This window comes from Scyliorhinus torazame, chromosome 15 (genome assembly GCF_047496885.1).
Source record: "Scyliorhinus torazame isolate Kashiwa2021f chromosome 15, sScyTor2.1, whole genome shotgun sequence".
In the NCBI taxonomy this organism is placed as follows: domain Eukaryota; kingdom Metazoa; phylum Chordata; class Chondrichthyes; order Carcharhiniformes; family Scyliorhinidae; genus Scyliorhinus; species Scyliorhinus torazame.
The window spans coordinates 99,401,650-99,426,271 of NC_092721.1; the positions used below are offsets into that span (position 1 = coordinate 99,401,650).

The 24,622-nt window shown below is 43.0% G+C and overlaps 1 protein-coding gene and 1 long non-coding RNA gene across 5 annotated transcripts in view; one reads left to right on the plus strand and one right to left on the minus strand.

Moving 5' to 3' along the window:
- Positions 1 to 7,986, plus strand: part of grm5b (glutamate receptor, metabotropic 5b) — a 966,940-nt gene extending 958,954 nt beyond the window's left edge. For all 3 annotated transcript variants that reach the window (XM_072476472.1, XM_072476471.1, XM_072476473.1), the window contains exon 9: positions 1,869 to 7,986. In XM_072476472.1, coding sequence (XP_072332573.1) covers positions 1,869 to 2,688 — 820 coding nt within the window. In that variant the 3' untranslated portion in view covers positions 2,689 to 7,986. The remainder of the gene's footprint in view (positions 1 to 1,868) is intronic.
- Positions 4,650 to 24,006, minus strand: LOC140391707 (uncharacterized). Of its 2 annotated transcripts, XR_011935160.1 has the most exons (6): positions 23,439 to 24,006; positions 22,150 to 22,295; positions 21,321 to 21,522; positions 10,933 to 10,977; positions 8,034 to 8,211; positions 4,650 to 4,899 (listed from the first exon to the last, which is right to left on the minus strand). It is a non-coding gene; the product is annotated as an uncharacterized lncRNA (long non-coding RNA). The 2 variants fall into 2 exon arrangements; XR_011935159.1 differs by lacking the exon at positions 10,933 to 10,977.
- Positions 24,007 to 24,622: the final 616 nt, after the last annotated feature.

Sequence of the window (24,622 nt, forward strand, 5' to 3'; positions counted from 1 at the left end):
AGGCATGGGCGCGACAATGGCCTCCTTCTGTGCTGTAGCCATTCTATGATTTTATAATATTAGGGTAGCTGAAATCCTGTACTATTGAATTCTTTCACGGGATGTGGGTGTTGCTGGCTAGGTCAGCTTTTATTACCCAACCCTAATTGCCCTTGAGAAGGTTGTGGTGAGCTGTTTTCTTGAACCACTGCAGTCCATGTGATGTAAGGGATGGAGTTTCAAGATTCTGATCCAGTGATTTTTGACCCTGCACTTCTCAACAATTTGCCTACATATTTACTCTTTTATCTCCCTGTGACTGTTCAGGGGTCTAGTGTATCCTCTAGGCAGTGTGATTACCTCTTTTTTGTTTCTCAGTTCAATACATATTGGGCAGAATCTTACCATATACTCTCACAGTTTCAGACTGATTGAAAACCGGTGTGTAACTTTCCAGCTGCACAGGCCAGTTTTCATTTCATTCCAATCATCAGGCTCCCCCTCCCACATTCATCGGGCTTCCACCCCCTCCCCCCAGCATATTCAGCGTGCTCTCTGTCATCCCCCCCCCCCTCCCACCACAGTCATCGGGCTCTCACCACCCCAACTACCCCCAACCCCACACTCATCAGGCTGTCTCCCCCCGACCCAACAATCATTGGGTTCTCCTCGCCCCTCCCCCCCAACCCACTGTGGAAGTACTTGCACTGCCTCCCCTCCCCTTCTGCCTGCAAGCTCCCCACTAAATGACCCCTTGATGCTCTCCCCCACACCATGCATAACGACAACCCACCCCCTCGCCACCACGTGGCTTCCCAGAGGGCCTGTCCCCAGCACTGCCCCGGCGCAGGTTGGCACTGCGCCAAGGTGTAGTGTCAGGGGCAGTGCCAGGGCACTACCCGGGCATGTCCCTCTTCCCCTGGGCGTTTTACTTACCTTTTCACCCCTGGAGGAATCCCTTCTACTGAATCACGTTTTGAAATAGTTATTGTAAACCTCGCCGACTTGATGTCATGTCAGCAAGTCATGAATATTGCCTGAGGGGGGTTATGTGGTGGGGTGGAATGGGCAATTGTATGAAAATATATTCCAAAACTTTAAAATGAGGTTCTTGTCCTTTGTGGGTGTGAACCTCGTGATGTCACCGGCGAGGGGCGTGGAGAATCGGGAAACACGATCTCGCCGGTGCGAAACTCTCGCAGTATTTTCTGCCCATATTGCCGTTCTCTCCTCCAGCGAATGCGGGCTGAAAATCACCCCCATTGTCTCTTTTGATGCTCCTTCTAGCATATCACCCATCGTCAAAGCAGTGATTGCATTGAATTACATATGACTAATTACCGAACAATTCCTTTGTTGTCAATTTTAGTAGCTTTTGTTTCCTGGACCTGTTATATTCACTTGCTAACGTTTTGCCTTCATTTTTCAACTGTTTCTTTTCTATCTGCATTTATACTCCGGTCCCACATCTCTGCCAAGCTAAGTTAAACTCTCCCCAAAAGCACTAGCAAAGCTCACTGCCAAGATATTGGGCTGGATGCATTTTTGGTGCAAGCTGCCTGGCTTGTACAGGTGCCACCTCCCCCACGAGTCCCAATGCCCCAGGAACCTAACACCCTCTCCTACACCATCTCTGCAGCCATTTCCACACTCACCAGCATGTGACACTGGGAGCAATTTAGAGATGACTACCTTGAGGTCCTTAGCGGGTGAATTGAAGATATAGAAACCTTTAGCATTGTGGCCAAAGAAAGAAAGCGTTATCCCTGCTAACCCAGAGAAGAATTAAAACAAAACATAGCAAAGCCATGATTCATTTTGTAAACAAAAGGACTGAAAATGGATTTTCACCACTAAAATTCTTCTTTATCTTTTGAATCTCTTTCCAGCTCAAATGGAAAATCTGTAACCTGGGCTCAAAATGAACGCACTTCTCGAGGTCATCACCTGTGGAAGAGGCTTTCTGTCCACATAAAGAAGAAGGATAATACATCTAAACAATCTGCTCTCATTAAACCTTTTTCCAAGAGCTCTGAGAGTCGGCACAGCAGCCACATCTATCCAGAAGCAAATATCAAAAGCCTCTATGATGTCTCTGAAGCAGAGGAGCACTATCCAGTCCAGTATGTACCACAGACGCCGTCACCCATCAGTGTCGTGAGCCACAGAGCTGAATCTGTCAGCCGAGCAGAGAATGAGATGCCAATGTTCCAGTCTGAGCACGTCCAGAGAAGTAGCTCTTCCCAAGGTTCTTTGATGGAGCAGATCAGCAGTGTGGTTAACCGCTTCACGGCCAACATCAGTGAGCTGAATTCCATGATGCTTTCATCAGCTCCTTCAGGGGTTATAGGCACGTCTCCCATCTGTTCATCATACCTGCTTCCTAAGGAGATACAGCTGCCCACACCCATCACAACGTTTGCAGATATCCAGCCTCTTCCAGCTATTGAGGTGAATGGGCGATCACAGTCTGCAAGTGGGGTTTCAAATACAAGCGTCAAAGATGGCACTTCGGAGACTTCAGTGGTTAAAACAGACTTTGAGGAGCTTGTAGCTCTTACTCCTCCCTCACCTTTCAGAGACTCTGTCGATTCAGGGAGTGGTTCACCCAATTCTCCTGTGTCAGAATCAGCACTTTGCATCCCTTCATCCCCTAGATATGACACTCTTGTTCTGCGTGACTATACTCAAAGCTCTTCATCTCTGTGAATGTATAATGTATGTTGATCTAAAAATGAGCTGAAGCTAATAAGAAATCTGCAAACTTTCATCAATTTTAACCCAAGCATAATTTGTTTTATTCATGTCAACAAATACTGGCATAGATTCTGCATAGTTGAAGATGGGATTACTCTGAATGTTGGAATCAAAATGAATTCCACAAGCAGTTTGAGAACAATCTTTTGGTAGAAAACTGTCTGCTAGTGGCCTTAAACCTTGTGGGTTCTTTTCACATGGAATTTTACTTAGATAGAGGGTGGGAAAAGGACAGCTTGGTTAGATGGTATGAATTGCCAAGTTAGTTGTTCATAATGACAACTATTAAAGAAAAGACAGGCTTGGAGGTAAAGTTGACTTCAAGACTTTCGCAATCTGTCACAAAGATTGTTGTTTCCTAACTCCCTGATGTGAAACTGCAAAACTTCTCAAAAGGTTGAGACCAAAAATGAATGTAAATTTGAGGATCATAGGATTCAGGACCAAAAGGACTTCCAGTTTTGTATGAAAGAGGTGAAGTGATCCTTGGAAAGAGAATATACCTATTACCAACACATAAACAGCCGTAAAAGATATATGTAGATACATTAAATGAAACATATCATCTTGCATTAGGAGCAGAATGTTTAAGTTGCAGTATCCCTTATACTTGGCTCAAAGACGACTTACTGTCAAAATAGCATGTATCTTAGTCACATCACGACTTACGTAAGGAATTACAAAGTCTTTTCCATCATTCAGCAATGGGATATGTTTTACTCCTTTTCTTATGACTGGAATATTTCAACAATTTTATGAATTACTGAGATTTAATCATTCTTTGTTATCTTATGGGTTCCGATAGCTCGTGACCAATTGTGTGGATGAATTCCATTGCACTATTATTTCATATTAATTTTATTTAGTAGATTGAATTGAACACCAACAATCAATCTTTTGCTTAAAAACCCTAAAAAGAAATATCACATGAGTACTTGGAGCTTAAGAGCTGTTAACTAATTGTTATGATATATTTATTTTTGCACATAGTTTAAAAAGCAGCTCACCCCATCGTTATTTGATCTGTTTTATTGGTAATTCCACTAAAGTGAATGGATTAGGGTTGATACTTGTGTTTCAAAAATCATCTAAAAATGCATCCGCATTGTCAATATTATTTAAATATAGGTGTCATTTAATATTTCAATAGCTCACTTGCATTTTAATGTTAGTATATGACATATTGGAGTAAGGCCTCTAGTGTTCATGTAACTGTAATTGCACTAGCAGCTTCTAATATTTTATCCATTTTAGATTATCATTTTAATTTTAGCTTTATCATGTTACGGTGGAGAAACAGAAGTTTAAAAAAAAGACTCAGGCCAGAATAATCATTTAGAATTTGGGTTACTTGTAATTAGTGCTGCTTGCAGAATATATGAGTAAACCTGTCAACTAATTACGTTTAGACACGTGTTCTTCGTGGATATGGCTGATTGCTAGCATAACACATTTGTTCTTCTAATTTTGAACCATGGAGTGAAAAGTTATCAGACAGTATCTTTTGTGAAACGAAACTTATATCTTGGACAGAAAACTACAAACAAATTTATTCTTCTAGTGAAAAGGAAATTCCTGTTTAAAAACTCATTACAATTAATTTTTTTTTAAATGGCTTAGCAATCAGTTCATTGACAGAGCCAACAAAAGGGATAATGCAGCTTTAAGTTACTCCCACGTCACATGTAAATGTTTTAAATAATGCAAAAAAAAAGCCTTGAGATTCAATGACAAACATGAACATTCATATTAGTTGAAGAACTGTATATATTGAGATATACGTTCACAGGTTTACGTCAGTGTGCATCAGTTAGTATGCACATGTGTTGGTACATAGTGAAAATAACATGGTTTATGGATATAGCATAATTATCAACAAAATCCAACCAATGCAAAAAAAAAACTTTTGGCAGTTTGTTTAATATTTAATTTTATTGGGGACAGTAGTTTGGTTGAAACAAGAGTTATTAAAAAGATCGGTACGCTTATGGTTTTGTTGCAAATTTGCAGTTACAGTTTTACTGTAATTTGCCCAGATCCAGGATGATGGCATCTTGACTATCACAGTTTAAAAGTCCTTGAGTAACTTTCTTCAAACATCTTAAAGCCTTTGCCTTCATAAGGTTTATGTTCAGTCTGTTTTCTTTTCAATGACAGGTTAGCCTGAAGACAAAACAGATTAAGTAAGTCTTTAATGACGTTGAACTATTCTGTTACTTTAAATGGTTCAACTTTTAACTCAGCAGAGAAGGTATCACCGCGGTTACAAGTCCCATGTATACTTTCAAGTAGAAAATAGACAGTTGCGAAACAGGATTTTGTGGATATCCTGGGGAACTCTTCACAGATAAGAATCATAAACAGCAAATGCTGGTATCGGTCAGCAAGTCAGACAATAGTGAAGAGAACTGATCCATAATGTTTCGGATGTCAGCTCTTTTACAAAATGTCAAAAAGTTTTGAAGCAATGTCCGTATCCAAAATATCTTCACTCTCCATCAGTTCCGTCTGACCTGCTGAGTATTTCCAGTGTTTTCTATTTTTGTCTCAGAATTTCAACATCTGCAGTTTTTTGCTCTTTATTTATTTAGGGAGATTTATCTTTTACATTCTAAACCTCTTCTTCAATCTGCTAATGTTAAGTACATCACATTTACATTTAATTGCAATCTGTTGACAATATCTTAAAACTGTTTTAAAATTTCTCTGACCGGCACCTTCTATTTAGCACATGCTACTCTATATTAAGCAGCCAGTGGTTATATTTCTCCCACAGAATCAATATTTGTACTATAACAGATACATCTGAACATAATCTTTGTTAATAAAATGCTTGCAATCATTATTGATTATTTTTCATCTACCATACATTTATACTTTCTTAAGTCTGTCGCAAGCCTCACTCTTTTATCTAACTTTCAAATGCCCTTCCAGAGTCCCCTCCATGTCCATCTGAGTCCAGTGCATTAGTCTGGTGCTCCATGTAAATATTATTTCTAAACAAAACTTCTTGTTGGGAGAGGAACAAACACTGCATTCTTTTCCGCTCCTCTTTCTCCTTTTATTTCGGTGCTTTTCACATATAATGAAGTTTCTTGCCAGTTGCTTGACCTGTGGCTGGACAAGATGATCATAGTGATGACCCTGCTTGCATGCCTCTACAGAAATAACTCCACTATGTCTGTGGACTCAATGTAATGCAGGCGCTCTTATATAATAGTAATAAATGAACTGGTAAATACTCATGAACAATAATGAATTGTGAAGGTGTGCATTCTTGAATGAGTTTAGCACAGCATGTTCCATGTGATTTTCTAAAATTCATTAGAAGTATAGAGCACTATTGTTCAATCACAAAAACTAACTCCAATGCTGGCTGGAGTGCCAGGCTCCACAATGGTAATGCAGGTTTTGACATTTGAGATTCATTATACTTCTAAATGTACTGAGATGCTTCTGCACCAAAAATTATAAATAGTGCTGTACTTTGTCTGAAATCTAATGAGTAAAATAAATGATTCACATCCTACATACTGCTGAAAAATGTGCTCCTCTTCCATAGCTGACTTGATCATAATTCAGTCGTTACAAACGGTGCCCTTGTATACCAATATAGGAATGTATTATTAGAAATTCTTAGAAATTCACAAAGATTGAATTCTTAAATAGATTAGCTCGAGTTAACCAATGGTTAACACAGTCTGTTGCACACCTTCTAATTCATTATAAAGTTTGACTACACAGGCATCAGTAGAGAAGAAAGTTTCCATTTCCAGAAGTTCAAAGGTGAAGAAATTGGACAAGTTGTACTGCTGAAAACATATTACACTGTTGATGACAAACTGGGGGCATATCTGCAAAGAATGCAGCCCCATTTTATTTGTGTTTAAATCGATTATTGATGTTTTAAAAGTGAAAAACTGTGACAAGGTGTATTAGATTAAAGCAATAATGAACGCAAAACTAATATCAGTACAGGCTCTGACATAATAGAATCCTGTGTGTTTTGTGATAACTTTGAATCTAAAAATCTAAAATCCAAACATCTTTGAGTTCATTATTGTGTAATACATCTATATTAATATATTGTCTAATTTACATACTATAATGTACAAAATACAAGGATTAACATATATTCTTGTATTATTAACAGTGAATAGAGATCTTGGACACGTAGTTCCTAGGGTGAATTTCAGAGATGGTTCAATAAATGAAAAATATTACTTGCAAAGTTAACTTTGCTTCTTCCTTTAATGAACAAAATCACTGTTACATTTACCTTAGCAACAGCCTCAGTAATGTTGTGCAGGCATTATTTTCATGGGCACATGTAATATTTTGCTGCTATTGATCAAATAGATGTGGAATGTGTTATGTAACCACTTTAACTGAAGGCAGCAATTGGTATTTGCAAATAGCAATCGCCATGTCTCTAACGCTGATAATTTTTTTGATTGTTTTTAAAAAGACAAGCATAACAGTGCCAATTTAAAGAATTTATTGTGAGCTTCAAGTGCTTCTACTTTTTGTTATTTATCTTTGATACGTTGTTTTCAGTCAGTTGTGAAATTTTGATCTCTTTAGTCAAATGGGCAGACTTCATTATTTTCTCGTTTCTTGAGCAGCTAAAATGCAAAAGTGTGGTGGTAGGTAAACAAAAATCTTAGGGTTTCGTTCTGGTAAACATTTTACCTACATACTCTTATTGTGCTACCTCTGTCTTATTTGGTACAAAGTCCTTTCTGCTTATTTTTAGCCTGATGGAATCTGAATGTGCTGAATGTGAACAAACTGACATGACTTTGGTACTTTGGAATGCTACAAAACACTGCCTGGCTAATACAATATATTTTATCACTGTGGAAATGATTCATGATTCATTTTATCCTTTGTGGTAATGAATATCATCATGATTATCAATAATTGTTTGAAATGAATAGGTGCATATATGTTGAGAAACTAGAAGTATATTTAGTCTGCCCTAAATTCCAGTAAGGTATTAATTTTGTTATGTAGAATGTACAATAATCTTATTGCTGTGGAACTTGATACATTTTGGTACTATGTGCTGCCGTTTTTTTCAGCAAACTTGTTTAGCTTTGTAAATGCAAAAAATACGTAAATTATTTCAACCATTTCTAGTGGCACATTTTGCTGTTTGTCAGTAAATTGTTTTCTCCTGTTAAAAAATGTGAAGTGTTTATGTATGATACAATGACTTTTTGGAATATTAAAACTATATTATAGAAACATGTTTTCATTGATACAGTTCTTATAGTATGGAGTATAATTTTTACCTTGAGATGCAAACACCACAATTTATCTTTGTGTCATCCAGTCTTATATGATGCAGTTAACACATTTCTTTCTTTTGATAGGATGTCATTAATGATATATGTACACTTTTGATTGAAAAGTAATAGATTCTGCAATTTCACGTTAAGTTGTTACTTTCCTTTCAATCCATCATGGCTTCTGTGAGATTTAACAAGAATTTTTATTCATCAAGCATAGCCTATGCTGTAAATGAAGTTTGCATATCACAGCTGTTAAAAATAAAATGTTAATGATTCTATAAACTTCAATTTGTCTTTGGAAAAATAAATAGACAGTCAATCTCCTTGGATTATCTAGGGTAGTTCCACCAGCATAGGTACTGGGGGTGCAATTCAGTGCACTTGAAACTAAATCCGGTATTTGGCGGGTGTTTCTCAGCGCCGAGATTCATCACGTTTTTCACCGACACTTTACGTTGTTTTAGGCTTCGGGGTGTTTGTCCCTGCTGAGGCCACACTTTAGTGGATGTCCTGAGCAGGAATGGCTCCTCGCAAATCGGGGTGCCATCATCCCTCTCATAATTCTAATGGCCCCTGGAACTCTCCCTCTCACCCGCTTTCTAATGGGAAAGCCTCCCCCCCCCACCCCGGTTCTAATGCCTGGCAATGCCAACCAGGCACCCAGCACCATTGCAGTGTCAGGATGCCACTACCAGGATGCCCACGTGGCAAGGCCAGAGTGCCAGGCTGGCAGTGCCAAGGTGCCTGCATGCCAGGCAGAGTACTAGCGTACTACCATGCCCTGTCCCCATCCATCCTGGTGTCTCTAATGGCCTGTGAGACCCCCATCCCCGAGGTGCCTTCACACCTGGTCCATGTTTGTGTAAACCAGTGCTAAACAGCGCCCTGTCGAGGTCTCGCAGGTGCAGCCATTGACTCCTGGGTGCCGAGTGAATATGGGGTTCAGGTCTTTAAATAAGCCTAATAGCTTATTTAAATATTCAGATCTGGATCTCGCCCAGCGAAGTCGTGATCCAGATCACGGAGGGCGCAGCGAGTCGGGTGACTAGTGACTCGCCCGATTCAGGGCTCTCACAGGACTCACCAGTTGCTGGCGCAACATGCTGGCTGATTCACGTCTTTGGTCTACCAGCAGCTTTCAGGGAAATCCTGACTGTTGTCAAATGGTCAGACCGAGACTGTATAGATATTGTTAGTGCCCACGGTCACCACCAAATCAACCAATAGGTTACTCCCATAGAACCATAATATTGCAGCACAGAAGGTGGCTATAACAGCTTCAACATGTCTGTGCCAGGTCTTACTGGAGAATTTCTAAACTAATGCCACTCTGACCAATTTCTATAGGCTTATATCTCTCTCGGTTGCTGCTTAATTTATCTAATATGTTTTATTCTGTATATTGCTAATGTTCTAAACTGTGGACTTTGATCCTTTACATTGGGTTCTTCTAAAAATAAATACATCCAATTGATATTTATGCAAAATGTTGAAAGCAACAGAGATGTTTCAAAATATAGGAAAGGACATTTATGATTATTCAATCACATTCTAGAAAACCTTTCTTCAAATTGATTGACCTTCAGGAAGCATGACGCTTCTATGATCATTGTTAAGCTCAATTTAAAAATAGTAGGTTCCCTATTTGAATGACTAAGTGAAAGATTAAACAAGTCCAGTGTATATTTAGTGGTCTAAGTGCGGTGTGCTTCATTTCCCTGGGTCCTCTTGCACAGACGACCATACCAGGGATCAATGTGGCTCCCCAACCCCCAAATTTTGGACATAGACCGCGTCGCCTTTCTTGAAGGTGTGTATCTTTGGGCCCCAACATGAGTCCTTCGTCGAGTGGTTCTGGCACTGATGGTCCCGCGCCCCAAAGTCGGGGAGGCCGAGACTGAGGTGAGTCCTGAGTCGTCGCCTGGGAGTAATTCTGCCGGCGTGATCCCAGTTGTGGAATGCGGCATTATGCAGTATGTGAAAAGGAAACGTGCCATCCACGTCTTCCAGGATCCTGTGGTCAATTTTTCATTGCCCACTGAAAGGTTTGGACCGCTCGTTCGGCCAATCGATTTGAGGTTGGGTGGCATGGGGCAGTAAATACATGGCGTATTCCATTTGCAGCCATGAACGATGCAAACTCCTGGCTGATGAATGCCACTCAGTTGTCGGGTGCCAGGACTTTGGGCAAACCGTGTATGATGAAAATGCTCCACGGTCTGTCTACTTGTGGCTCATGTGGTTGCAGTGAGAACCCGGTATACCTACCGCCAGCCAATAAAAGTGGGTGTCCATGGTCTGACAGGACTGTTTATTGTTGTAGAACTTTAGTAGGTCATCCACAATGTTCATTAACATATGCAACTCCTCAGATACTGAATCAATCCATGCCAATATGCAGCAAGACCTGAACAATATTCAAGCTTGTGCTGGTAAGTGGCAAGTAACATCTATGCCACGCAAGTGTCAGGCAATAAATGTCTCCAACGAGAGAATCTAACCAACAACATTTGATATTCAGTGATATTACCATTGATAAATCCTCCACTATCAACATCCTGGGGTTACCATTAACCAGAAACTGAACTGGACTAGCCAGAAAAATACTGTGGCCAGAAAAGAAGGTCAGAGGCTAGGGATCCTGCAGCAAGTAACTCACAGCCTGACTCATGAAACCATTCCAACATCTACAAGGCACAAGTCAGAAATGTGTTGGAACACTCTCCACTTAGCTGGATGCGTGTAGTTCCAACAAAACTCAAGACGTTCAACACCATCCCGGACAAAGCAGCCCACTTGGTCAGCATGCCATCCACCCTGCTAAGCATTCACTCCCCCCACCACTGACACACATTGTCAGCAATGTGCACCATCAACAAGGAGCACTGCAACAACTCACCATTGCTCCTTCGACAGCACCTCCCAAACCTGTGACCTTTACCACCTAGAAGGACAAGGACAGCATACACATTTTAACACCACCACATGCAAGTTCCTCTCAAAAGCAAACAGCATTCTGATTTGTAACTATAATCACCGTTCCTCCATGTCTCTGGGTCAAATCCTGGAACTCCCTGTGCTTACACCGCAAGGATTGCAGCAGTCCAAGAAGGTGGCTCACCACCAAGGACTTCTCAAGGTCAATTAGGGGTGGGCAATAAATGCTGGCCGAGCCAGCGACACCCACATCCCATGAAAGAATTTTAAACATCTCATTACTCGCTTAATAACACCTGACATTGTGAGAGGGCTCAAGTATTTTATATCAATCAGATATAAATCAGATGCTTTGGTTTAGACAAAATATGTAATAGATTTGTTATAGATTTATCTCTCAGCTTTGGTCTGAAAACAGCTGACAATTGCTATCAGAGGATCCTGACATCTTTCTCTTTGATTTATTATAGATTTTACTCTGCATTTTGAGCTATTAACTGAGCATTCTCCTTCAAATTCAAGTCTGTCATCATGCAAGAATCCCCAATATGCATTACGTCTTTATTGTAATCCAAAAGTAATTGATATTAACATTGTGAGGTAACATTTCAGGAATGTTTTGCTAATATTTTTTTAATGAACATATTCTGGCAGTCTGGTAGCAGATAGTTATCTTGACATGAAATAAATCAAGACCTGTTCCTTTTCTCCCAAATGATTGGAGGCCATTAAACACGGTAGCATAGTGGTTAGCACAATTGCTTCACAGCTCCAGGGTCCCAGGTTCGATTCCCGGCTTGGGTCACTGTCTGTGCGGAGTCTGCACGTTCTCCCCGTGTCTGCGTGGGTTTCCTCCGGGTGCTCCGGTTTCCTCCCACAGTCCAAAGACGTGCGGGTTAGGTGGATTGGCCATGCTAAATTGCCCTTAGTGTCCAAAATTGCCCTTGGTGTTGGGTGGGATTACTGGGTAATGGGGATAGGGTGGAGGTGTGGGCTTGGGTAGGGTGCTCTTTCAAAGAGCCAGTGCAGACTCGATGGGCCGAATGGCCTCCTCTGCACTGTAAATTCTATGAGTCTATGAGTATATTTACATTTTTAATCTGAAAATAGGTTTCCAGATGACTTTGTATTGTGATATAATGATATAAACAAGCAGAAAACATCTCACTATTAATCAAAGAATGATTTGATATTTATTTCCTGTTATGGACCAGGGTTTAGAAAACTCCAAAGTATACCATGGAGTTCACCTGACCCACGACTTTTAATAGATTTTGGTTATAGGGAGCACAAGGGTCCACTCTCCAGGTATTATGCAACTGAGACCTTAAGTGTTTTTAAAACAAAACAATGTTTATTCTGTGAACCCAGTTAACATTTTATAAACACACAGTAAACATCTTATCAACTACCAACACACGTAACCCCACAGATACAATACTCTATAGGTAACCCTTAATACCTTTCCCTTCAACATTCATAAGTTAAACCATTTTGTAATAAAGACAGCAAGTTTAAATTCTCTACATAAAAGGTATTACTTTGAAATCATCAAGTGATCTGGAGACATTCTTTAGAGAGAGAGAGAGATATATACAGCTTCTTGTTTGAATGCAGATCTCCAACTGAAAACAAAACCAAAAACAGAGCCACAACACAGCTTTTCAGCTCAAAACGAAAGTAAAAAGACAGACAGCCCAGCTCCACCCACACACTGACATCACTGCAGCTATTCGATAAACACTCATTTCTTAAAGGTACATCCACCTGACAATCCTTGAAGGGATATTCTCAAGCAACAACAGATAATTTTATTTGCTCCTAATTCATTAGAGGTGGAAAGCAGACAGTGTGGTATTTTGAATAATATTCTAGCTGCCAATGAATTGACTAGATTTAATTAAATAATAGAGACAACGATCATTAGTAATGTGGGCCGGTTCTACCTTGTGCTATATCTGTTCACTTTAAAGGAGTATCCACACAAGTCTGGCTCATATAATCTTATTTCTTAGTATTCCCTTCCTTAAAACTCAAAGTTGATGACATATTCATTTACAAATGCTAAATATTTTACTTTAGAAATTATGATTGCCATTTTAAGAGTTAAAACTGAAATGGTTTTTAAGAACTCCACCGATGTTAAATGGGAAGGTATCCCAAAAGCCAGAAGGGGTAAATGGGAACATGGGTTCTTAGTGGTGTATATTTTCAATTTGGTATAATGTGAGAACAGATATGCGAACCAGGGAGGAACATCCAATTGTTTTGTGATCCATTAATAAAAAATATTTATTAACTTAAAAGAAAACACGCAATAAGGACTAGAAGACACTACAATAGTACACTTATCTATACTGACGGCTATACACACACAGTATCTCATGAGGTTGCCCTTTGTTCCCAACTATCTGTATTTTCTGAACCCCTTTTCCCAACCAGTATCCAATATTTTATAACCCTATGAATTAAATCTAGCAGATAGTTGCCACCCACAGGTTATTTGCCCATATTTGGGAAAGATGTCTTCAATTTCAGCAAAGGAATAACCTTCTCTGTTCGAGTTTTGGATTTTAAATAGCAGCCTTTTAGAAATAATTTGTTTTCAGGACAGACTGCTTTCTGCAGCTGGGTGTGGCTATGATGGTACCTGCTTCTTTCTACCTCTTCTCCAGATATCTTGGTATGGCTGTATCATTCTTTCCCTCTGATGTTACCCACCATGTGGACCCAGCATTTGGCATATCAGTGCCAATTCTCTTATCACTCCACTTTGAAGGCACCTCTTCTATACACCATTGTTTTTCTCCTTGTCATACAGGTAAGTACTTAGGGCGGGATTCTCTGTTGCCTGCGGTGAAATTGTGAAACGTAATATGTTCTGACAGCAAAATCGCAGTGGGCGCCAAACTGACGTCAAATCGCAATTCTCCGTCACCTCGACAGTGGTGTCGATTCAGTCCGTAATGCACATACAATAAACACCGTTTGCATGTCATTAGCGGGCCTGACATGGTATTCTCCGGGGCCTCCATGATTCTCATGAAACCGGCATCGTGGCTGATGAGGGAGAGAGAAAGGAAGTAGAAAATAGAGAGGCACGACTGTGGGATGCCGGGCCAGACACTGGTCTGGTTGGTTGGCATGGGGGGGCCCTTCCAGGGCTGGAGGAGGGGGTGGGGTGATGGGAGAACAGGCCGAGTGACTGGGTGACCCACGGGACAGGGGCAATGTCCAGTCATGGACCGCCATTGCTATGGGCTGCAAGGCAGCCACCTTACTGCGCATCCCACTGACCACCCACCTTGGCCCCTTGTTCTGCAAAGTGACACTGGCCATATGAGTGTCCACAACCCCCACATCCCACCCTCCGCCAGACACCCCCACCCAGTCGCTACCTGCCTGCGGCCCACCCAGGGCAACACCCACTGTAGCCCCTATGGGTGCGCCGGGGGGGAATGTGGAGCATACCGCTGGCAAGAGCAAGCAGTGTCAGCCAACGGTTACCCAGGCATCAGGGTTGCGCCAGGGCCAGAGGCCCCCTGGCGCTCGCCACAAATGGGGCCAGAGGTGTGAGGATGGGTGGGGGGGGGGGGATGTGAAGCAGAGTCTGCAGTGCCAACTGGGGCAACCACGTAGCCCGCTGGACCTGGTTGGGCACGGGGGTACGCACCGTGCTAACATGTCGGCCTTTCACCCCCTGCAGACAATGGATATTGGAATACAACCAGCAATGGTGGCCTGCCTGCTAGTTGAAACTGGGTCCTGGGTATGCCCTGTGGCAGTACGAGCTGGAGATACTCAAGGAGGAGGAAGCTGCAGCAGCGGAGCTTGCCACAGAGGAACAGGATAGAGAGCCAGTCGCCCAAAAGGCTGAGGAGGAGGAGGTGCCAAGGAGGCACCGCATGAGGCCTCATATCTCCGGCAGTGCCTGTCATACAAGGACCTGCCGGACCGGGCATGCCATCGAAGACTCCGGTTGAGCAGAGAGACAGTGCAACATATCTGCCAGATCATGATACACCTGGCACCGCGGGGATATGGGGGAGGACACCCACTCCTGGTGGCCATCAAGCTGAGTGTCGCCCTGAACGTTTACGCCACGGGGTCCTGCCAGGCGCCAAGTGGTACCTGACGGGATCTCACGGAGATCCTATATACCTATGCGGCTCAATATATCCATTTCAATGTGGACCGAGCCCACCAGGGTGCTAGGTGCTATTCCATGCCACTTGGAAAAAGTTTGAGTGGGGGGAAATCGAGTTCCACGCTGCGACTGAGAGCAGTGGGCTCTAATCTCTCAGACAGGTCCCGCACCTCTGAGATCAGAGCACATTTTCAAAGGGCGCTCCAACCTCCATTAGTTGCTGCAACCTCTCCCCCTCAGCCTGGACGGCAGTCACGGCACCCCCTCACAACCCCTGATCAGCCCCCCACGGAGCTTCCTCAACCCCAGAACACCCCTTCAGACCCCATTTCCCCACCTCACGCCCCCAAGAACCCCCTTCAGCCCGCTCATCATTGCCCCTTCAGGCACTGCCTCTTGGCAGTACCAATCTGGCATCTTGCAGTCTGAGGGGTGGCAAGGTGGTAAGTACTCTCCCAACAATAGCCACCATGGTGCTGAGGGGTGTCCTTCCTGGGAGAAGAGTGACCAGGAGAACTTGTGCTGGGCTGGAGGGACTCAGTTGAGGGGTCTTCCCTGTGATGGAGCTCCTTTGGCTGCTCTCCCCAACTTCAGCATGTAAAACCATTAAACAGTCACTCAACATGGAAAAATTAAGATTTTCCCATAAAAAAGTGAAAATGTTCTCATCTGCACCCCTTAACTCTTTAAACAGAAATCAGTATGTAAGAATTAAAGTTTTCTCATAATAAAGTGAAAATGATCCCATCTGTACCCCTAAACCATTTAAAACATCTGCCAGAATGCGAAATTGAAAAATCTGTGAGATGATGGTGCAAGTTATGCCTTTAAAGTGGTGGAAACCTTTGAAGTGGTATTCACACAGTCAATTTCAATGCATTGTGAAGTATTGAAGGCACTTTGTATGGAGAGGAGGCTGAATGCTTTGAACTGAATTGTTTTCATTGAAATTCACACTCCATTGCCTGCAAAAAGCATTGAGATCAGCAGCTCCTTGGAACTTCAAAGCGTAGAATCAGTTAGTTTATGTTAATAGCTCTGCAGGGATCCATTACGTCAGAGTAGAAGCCATTTGTCTAACTGGAAATTGTTTTATTAGTCAGTCTCTAGGTTCTTGAGTTCTTCGTATAAAGTGAAGGGGCAACCCCCCATGTCCTGTATGCTGCAGTTCAAGATCTCAATTTATCTGAGGTACATTGTTCCCAACTAACTTGAGTCAGTGTTTGATTTCTTCGTTGATAGAGCTTCCCTGCCGATGTCCTCAAAATAGCTACTGGTGCCCTGATGTATTGAAGTTCAAGCACTGTTGTTGAGGTCAGACTTGGAGCTCTGCACACTTGTCAAAAAGGCTGCAAAATTTTCAGGGCATGGACCACAGCAACTAGATCTTCTTCCTGTCCAAATACTCTTCAAGATGTATACTGCCCTCACAGCTGGATGACTGGGTGCTTGGCCAGCCATTTGTTCGTAGAAGTTAGTGATAACAGAGTGAGTGGCAATAACAGCTGCAATAGCACTGCAACCTCTGGGGAGCTCAATTATGACTCACCAGAAATGACTCTATAAGAACCCATGCTGATGGTCCCACCAAGACCTGTCAGTGTGTAAACCTCGGATGTTTACCCTGTACTTACCCTTATTTATTTAGTGTAGCTAATAGCAGACTAAAACTAAACGTTGAATAAAGGAAATCTTGAAAACAGCTGTGAACACCTGTATGAACCTATTCACAGTCAAAACCACTCTGAACAACCTGAAAATACTTTGAAGCAGAATTATAAATGCAATGGAAAGTGTTTTAAAATAGTTAACAACTGCTTAACATTTTTATAAAGTTCTTAACCAGAACACTGGAGCACTGCTGGGCCTAAAAACCTCCAAAGGTGTAAACAACGTTTTGCCACATCTGTGTTTCACTGGTCGGCCTTGCGGATCCCGCTGCTGATTGCTCAGTGCTGCAGTCAGGAGAGAGGTTCAGGCTGCACTCAACCTGAAGGTAAAAATGTCCTTTTAAACTCGGCGAGTGGTTCACTTTGCCTTGGAATGGAAGATCCGGGCTAATGTCAATACTTCCACGTTCAGGCAGAGTAAAGGAAATAATGGGAGAAGAATAGATCATGATACAACAGCAGTAATAAATAGAGCATGTGATAAGTTAAAGCATGTTAAAGAAACATCAGGTCAAAGGGTGAGCGGGGCCTATTGCCACATGAAATTTCCAGCACTAATGCACATAATACAAGAAATATAAACAGATTAATTAGAATTTGGAAATTCAACTTAAGGAGCATGACATGATAACATCACTGAGGCCTGGCTAGGATATGAATACTCAAGATTATATGGTGTTTGAAAAGGATTGGAAAAGGAGAGAAATAACAATAATGATAAATTAACTTTATTACACGATTGGAAAGAGTTATATCAGTAAGAGTGAACAGACAGTAGAAACACTTTTGATAGGATTGAGGAATGTAAAAGAATGGAAGACTTTGATGGGAGTTTCAAGTCTCCCAATTGGGAGTAACAAATTTAATGGGCTATATAAACAGAGAGAGCCTCTGTTGCAAAATTAGTGCGGTTATAATGGGAAACATTCACTTTCACACAGACTCACACCGACTGGGAGAAACTCGAGTCACAGCACAGTACAAGGGCCACAGTACAGGGTACAGTGACTGAGGAGACTGTGAAAAGGGAGGTGGCCATGCAGGATTGAGGGTGTTGTACCTAAATACCCGCAGTATATGGAACAAGGTAAATGAGCTTGTTGCGCACATTGAAATTGGCCGGTATGATGTTGTGGGCATCACAGAGACGTGGCTGCAAGGGGATCAGGGCTGGGATCTAAATATCCAAGGATATATGTCCGATCGAAAGGACAGGCAGATGGGCAAAGGGGGCGGGGTTGCATTGTTAGATGAAGTTAAATCGGTAGCAAGGAGCGATATAGGATCAGAAGGCATAGAATCTCTGTGGGTAGAGTTGAGGAATCGCAAAGGTAAAAAGACCCTGATGGGAGTTATGTACAGGCCCCCTAGCAGTAGTCAGGATGTGGGGCAGAAAATAAATCAAGAGATAGAAAAGGCATGTAAAAAAGGCAATATTACAATAATCATGGGGAACTTCAATATGCAGGTGGACTGGGAAAATCAGGTTGGTAGTGGATCCCAAGAAATGGAATTTGTGCAATGTCTAAGAGATGGCTTTTTGGAGCAGCTTGTGACAGAGCCTACTAGGGAACAGGCAATTCTGGATTTGGTGATGTGTAATGAGGCAGACCTATTAGAGAATTTAAGGTAAGGAATCCTTAGGGAGCAGTGACCACAATATGATAGAATTTACCCTGCAGTTTGAGAGGGAGAAGCTGCAATCCGATGTAACGGTATTACAATTAAATAAGAGTAACTACAAAGACATGAGGGAGGAGCTGGCCAGAGTTGATTGGAGAAGGAGCCTAGCAGGGAATGCAGTGGAACAGCAATGGCAGGAGTTTTTTGGGGTTATTAGGGAGGCACTTTGGAAGGAGGAATCTAGGCATAGACTATTTTCTAAATGGGGAAATGCTTCGGAAAGCAGAAGCACAAAGGGACTTGGGAGTCCTTGTTCACGATTCTCTTAAGGTTAATGTGCAGGTTCAGTCGGCAGTTAAGAAAGCAAATGCAATGTGAGCATTCATGCCACGAGGGCTAGAATACAAGACCAGGGATGTATATCTGAGGCTGTATAAGGCTCTGGTCAGACCCCATTTGGAGTATTGTGAGCAGTTTTGGGCCCCATATCTAAGGAAGGATGTGCTGGCCTTAGAAAGGGTCCAGAGGAGATTCACAAGAATGATCCCTGGAATGAAGAACTTGTCGTATGAGGAACGTTTGACGACTCTGGGTCTGTACTCGTTAGAGTTTAGAAGGATGAGAGGGGATCTTATTGAAACATACAAGATACTGCGAGGCCTGGATATAGTGGACGTGGAGAGGATGTTTCCACTTGTAGGAAAGACTAGAACCAGAGGATACCATCTCAGATTAAAGGGACGATCCTTTAAAACGGAGATGAGGAGGAATTTTTTCAGCCAGAGGGTGGTGAATCTGTAGAACTCTTTGCCCAGAAGGATGTGGAGGCTAATTCACTTAATAAGGGGATCGGGGTAATGGGGAGAAGGCAGGAGAATGGGGATGAGAAAAATATCAGCCATGATTGAATGGCGGAGCAGACTCGATGGGCCAAGTGCTCTAATTCTGCTCCTATGTGTTATGATCATTTGAGTCCTAGCTGAGGCATTTTTTTGGAACACTACGAACTTGAACCAAGAGAAGAAACCATCTTCAATTTATTAATGTGTAATGAGCCTGAATAGTCAATAATTTGGTTAAGTAATGGGTCACAAAACAGTTAAGTTCAATTTTAAGTTTGAATGGAAAAAACGTGAGTCATAAACCTTAATTCTGGAGGGTGAGACAGAAATTAACCACAGTAGACTGGGCAAATGATTAATGGATAAAACTATGGATGAAACGTGTGAGATGTTCAAAGACGTATTTGGTAGAATATAAGATTTGTACTTAACCCTAAAAACAATTACTTGTGTAATTGAACAAGCTTGATCAACAAGGGAGGTGAGTGACAGTATGCTATTTAAAACTATAACTTATATGAAGGAAGAGATTCAACTGACTGGGAGAGATATAAACAACAACGCCTCAAGAGTTATAAAGCTCCTTTGACGTAATAAAACACCCGGAGGCTCTTGACACCAGTGTTACAAAGTAAAGTATGACACAGGGGCACATATGACTAAAAGTTTAGTCAAAGTGGACAATTTTTATGAAGAGTTGAGAGGTGGAGAGGTGTATGAAGAACTTACGGTCGAGGCAAATGAAGGCATGCCACCAATGGTGGAGCAAATAAAATCAGGGATGGATAGATTTAGAGCACAGATATCTCTGAGGGTTTTGGGACCAGAGGAAATTACAGAGAAAGGGAGGGATGACGCCATGGAAGGATTTGAAAACAGGGATAAGAATTTTGATATCAAGGTGTTGTTTGACAGGGAGCGAATGGAGGCCACCAAAGGAGTACAAAGAATGTGGCAAGAGCTGAAAATAGGGGATACAAGAAAAAGATTGTGGGAGCTATCGAGGACAATAGAAAGGATTTTTTAAATGGGTAAATTACAAGAAAGAGAGTAGTTAAGGAGAATGTATGCCTCTTAATGCCAGGCCTTGGTGATACTTTAATTATAAATCAGGAAATGGCAGTCTTACTAGGAAGGCAAAAAACACAGCAAAACTAAATTATCAGAGAAGATAAAGACACAAAAAAGTAAAATGTTCTACAGATGCATAAATAACAAAATAAATTAGGATGAGGTAGGATAGAACATAAAGCTTACAGTGCAGAAGGAGGCCATTCGGCCCATCGAGTCTGCACCAAACCAGTTAAGCCCTCAATTCCATCCTATCCCTGTCACCCAATAACCCCACCTAACCATTCATGGTCACTAAGGGCAATTTATCATGGCCAATCCACCTAACCTGCACGTCTTTGGGCTGTGGGAGGAAACCGGAGCACCCGGAGGAAACCCACGCAGACATGTGGAGAACGCGCAGACTCCGCACAGACAGTGACCCAGCAGGGAATCGAACCTGGGACCCTGTCGCTGTGAAGCCACAGTGCTAATCACTTGTGCTACCGTGCTGCCCACATTAAGGAAGATACATGATAAACTCAAAGATGTTAACATTGAAATGGCAGAAATGTTATGTAATTCCATTGCCTTTGTAATTACCAGGGGGACTAAAATGGTGGGCATAACATAAGAAGAAAAGTAGTAAAGACATTTAAGATAGAAAGAAGGGAGATAATTGATAGGCTAATCAAATGTAGTGAGGATAAAACTCATGGTCTCAATGGATTGTATCCACACATATTAAAATATATTGGGAAGAAATAGCAGAGGCACTATTTCATACATACAGAACTTGATTAGAAAAGGGAGTAGCCAACAGCTAATGTGATTCCTATATTTAAAAGGAGATATAGAACGAGTCCAGGGAACTATAAACTAATTAGTTTAAATGTCAGAAGTATAAAACATAATGGAATCCTTACTCAAAGTTGTAATGAAAAATTATCCAAGAACTGAAAATCTAACGAAGAATAGTCACCTGAGATTTCAATAGGAAAAATCATATTTGACTGACCTTATTGTATTCTTTGAAGAAGCAACGGACAATGTAGATAAGGACAATGCAGTAGACATCCTGGCCAGATTTCCAAATGCCTGCATGGGCTTGGGACCATCTCAGGATCCCTATACTTCTGGGGCAGTTTCAAATTTTCAAAATGCTGGCAGTGGGTGAAGGAATAGGAGACCAGCTTACCTCTAATTAATGGCCCATTATGCTAATTCAGGAACTCATTAAGGGGCAAATCATCCAGCCTTGTTTTAACTCCTCAAGAATTTGTTCTTCCCAATCCATGCATAAGTTTCCACCCACATTCCAGTGCGGTGAACTACAGGATACTGCTGCTATAGCTGCTCTCCCTCTGCAAGATTCTTTCAGACTAACCTACCTGTCTGTAATATTCAGTGATATTTTCCGAATCTGTGGTTGCCCCTTTAAAAGAGCCGACGTTGCGGTCCATGTGGTGGCTCAGGATCCCTAAACAATAAGTAGAAATGACAGGGCTCTGGGAACAGGGGCCTGGGCAGTGTGGACCTCGGGGCTGGAGAGTTAAGATTCAGTCAACAATGCTCTGTGCCTGTTTGTAGTTGCCTTTGCCTACTGTTAATAAACTCCTTTTTTTGTCACTGGAAGTTTTCAGAGTATTGTCTCGAGTCACCACAAAATTCTCTGACAATTCCAGTCTGGCTCGGGGAAGGGAGGAAGATGATCTGCAGCAACAGATGGAAGGACCACACAAACAGCAACAGCTACATGGAAACCAGAGAGGAGGACAAGAGGTTGCAGACATCTTTACCCTCACAGCATGTCGTTTTGGCCCACGTTTAAAATTGTCAAAGGATACATTTCTAAAGAGGCCATGTTTCCCAGGTAGATAGGCACAGACTGTGTCAGTCACTGAAAGCACAGGAATCCACAGCAAGCACAACACTATCTGTTTCAATCAATACTCCTACAGCCCTCAACTGTTTGTCTCTGGATCGCCATAAACTGCAACAAGGGAAACCAATCAATCAGTTATAGTCCATACTTGCATTAAACAGATGACTGATACCATATTTGTTAAAGCATGCAGCTTCCTCATGCTGCTTATAGACAGCTGGTATTAGCAGGACGGGATTCTCCAGTCATCGACGCCAAAATCGTGTTCGGCGATTGGCCAGAGAATCAACGTTGGCGCCGAAATCGGGGGTGTCGCCGCTTTCGCGACATTCCGTCCCCTCCAAAGCGGCATACTCTAGGAGTACGGCGCACGCTGTACCGACGGCCTCAGGACTTTGCCTGAAGCCCACCCCCTGATCCTCCGCCCCTGACCGGCCGGTTTCCCCATGGCGTGGGTCTCGCATGCTATTGTTTGTCGGGAACTCGGCGTGGAGGCTGCGCACTCGGTCCAGCGCCGCCAAAGTCGGAAGAGAACCGATCCGCGGGCAGGGGGACTTTGGCAGGGGCTGGGGGCACTGTATGGGCGTGGTGCGGGGGTGGCGAGCCTGGCCAAAGGGGGTGCACTATTTGGTAGGCGCGGCCGCTGCAGGCCGTAGCCATGCGCATGTGGGGCCACGGACACGGCAATTCTCCGGCCATATCAGCAGCTGGAGCCGGGTGATCTCTGCTGCCTGCCTAGTAGCCCGCCACCAAGTGGAGCACCAGTGACTGTTTTGCGCCGAATTTTCAGTCGGAAAATGCCACCCTTCCCGCACCGGCATCAGGACATAGCCTGAAAATTGGAGAATCCGGCCCAATGTTTCCACCCCCCTCCCCATCATAATTTGGTGTTGAACTATTGTTCTAACCCCCACAAGACCACTGATTGATCTCTCTGTAGGGTCCGTGGAGTATGAGCTCCCCCAATGAGGGCCGGAGACCCATCAGCAGGCTCATTAATTCCCCGAGATAAAAGCTGGCCCAGGTAGGGGCCGGTATCTCGGAACGGTTCCGGCTGGGATTTGGACTATTAGTTTGAATATACTTTCCCGAACTGAGAGTTGGAAATAAACCACTTTGAATTTCCTTTTCCTGATTCCTCCTTGACTACAATACTGATGACAAGGATAAAACAGATCCACTGTCGGCTGTTTGGTGCATGTGTGGAAGACTGGATCTAGTGCATGCTTTTTTTAAAGCCAATACAATTACCAGGGATGATCGCCGGATGATGATTCTTCTGATCCCCTTTTTGTGCATGTGCAGAACGATCATTTTCCAAATTGCATCTTTTCCTCCACTGCGCAGAATGTCCGATTTCCGAAGGTTCCCCCCTGTGGGAGCTCGGAGTGGTGGCTGCGGACTCAGTCCGCGGCCGGCCTAGTGGGAGGCGGGGGTATCCATCACCGGTGGGTGGGCCTCCTGGACAGCCAGGCTAGCAATCAGGGGCCACCGATTGGTGGGCGCGCGCGATCTCGGGGGGGGGCCCTATATTGTCGGGGCCGGCCCGCGGTGTGGGTCCGCCATATTGTGCAGGGCCGCCGCCGCGAGCAAGCACGGACCCACGGCTGTAAGTGCAGAGCCCCATACTGGCAGCCGGAGCTGTGAGGAGCACTCCGGGGCCCTGCCAGTCCCCTACAAAATGGAGAATCACTCTGGATTTTCTCCAGGAAAGTCCAGAGTGATTCGTGCCCGTTTTCTCATGGGCGTGGGGACATAGTCCATTATCAGAGAATTCTGCCCACTATCTTCAGTCCTTCTAGCCAGCTCCTGCTCCTACCACCTACTCCAACCTTCTGTCCCACAAGGCTCTGCATCATCCCTTATATGCTTCTGAGACTAGCTCCTTCTAGTGGCTCTCTAGTGTATATTTTATTAAAACCCTTACTTTACTGGCATGTATAATAATACCACAGTCCTCAACTTCGAGAAGCTTTGGCCTAGCTGCAGAAGCTAGGTGACTGCTAGGGTATTAGTGGATTTTCTGATTCTACAGCAGAGGTGACAATGGTAACAACATGCTATCATCTGATAGAGAACATCATACTCGTTTCTCATTGTGTGACTACTCCCGTAATTGGGCTGTCGACTGGGGGAGATCTTTGATGCAAATAAATCCTAAAATCCATTCAGTCTCCTAGCCTGCCAAACACAAGATGAGTTATGGTGAACCTTTCTAAAACTCTGGTCCGGATTCAAAGGGAGTACTGTGTCCGACTCTACGCACCACACATTAGGAAGGATGTGGAGGCATTGGAGAGGGTGTGAAAACAATTACAGGACTGCTTTGCGGGATGATGGACTTTAGTTAAGTGAATAGTTTGGGAAAGTTGGGATTTGATAGAGATGTTGAAAATCATGAGGGGGCTCGGCAGAGAGGAGAGAGAGAAGCTGTT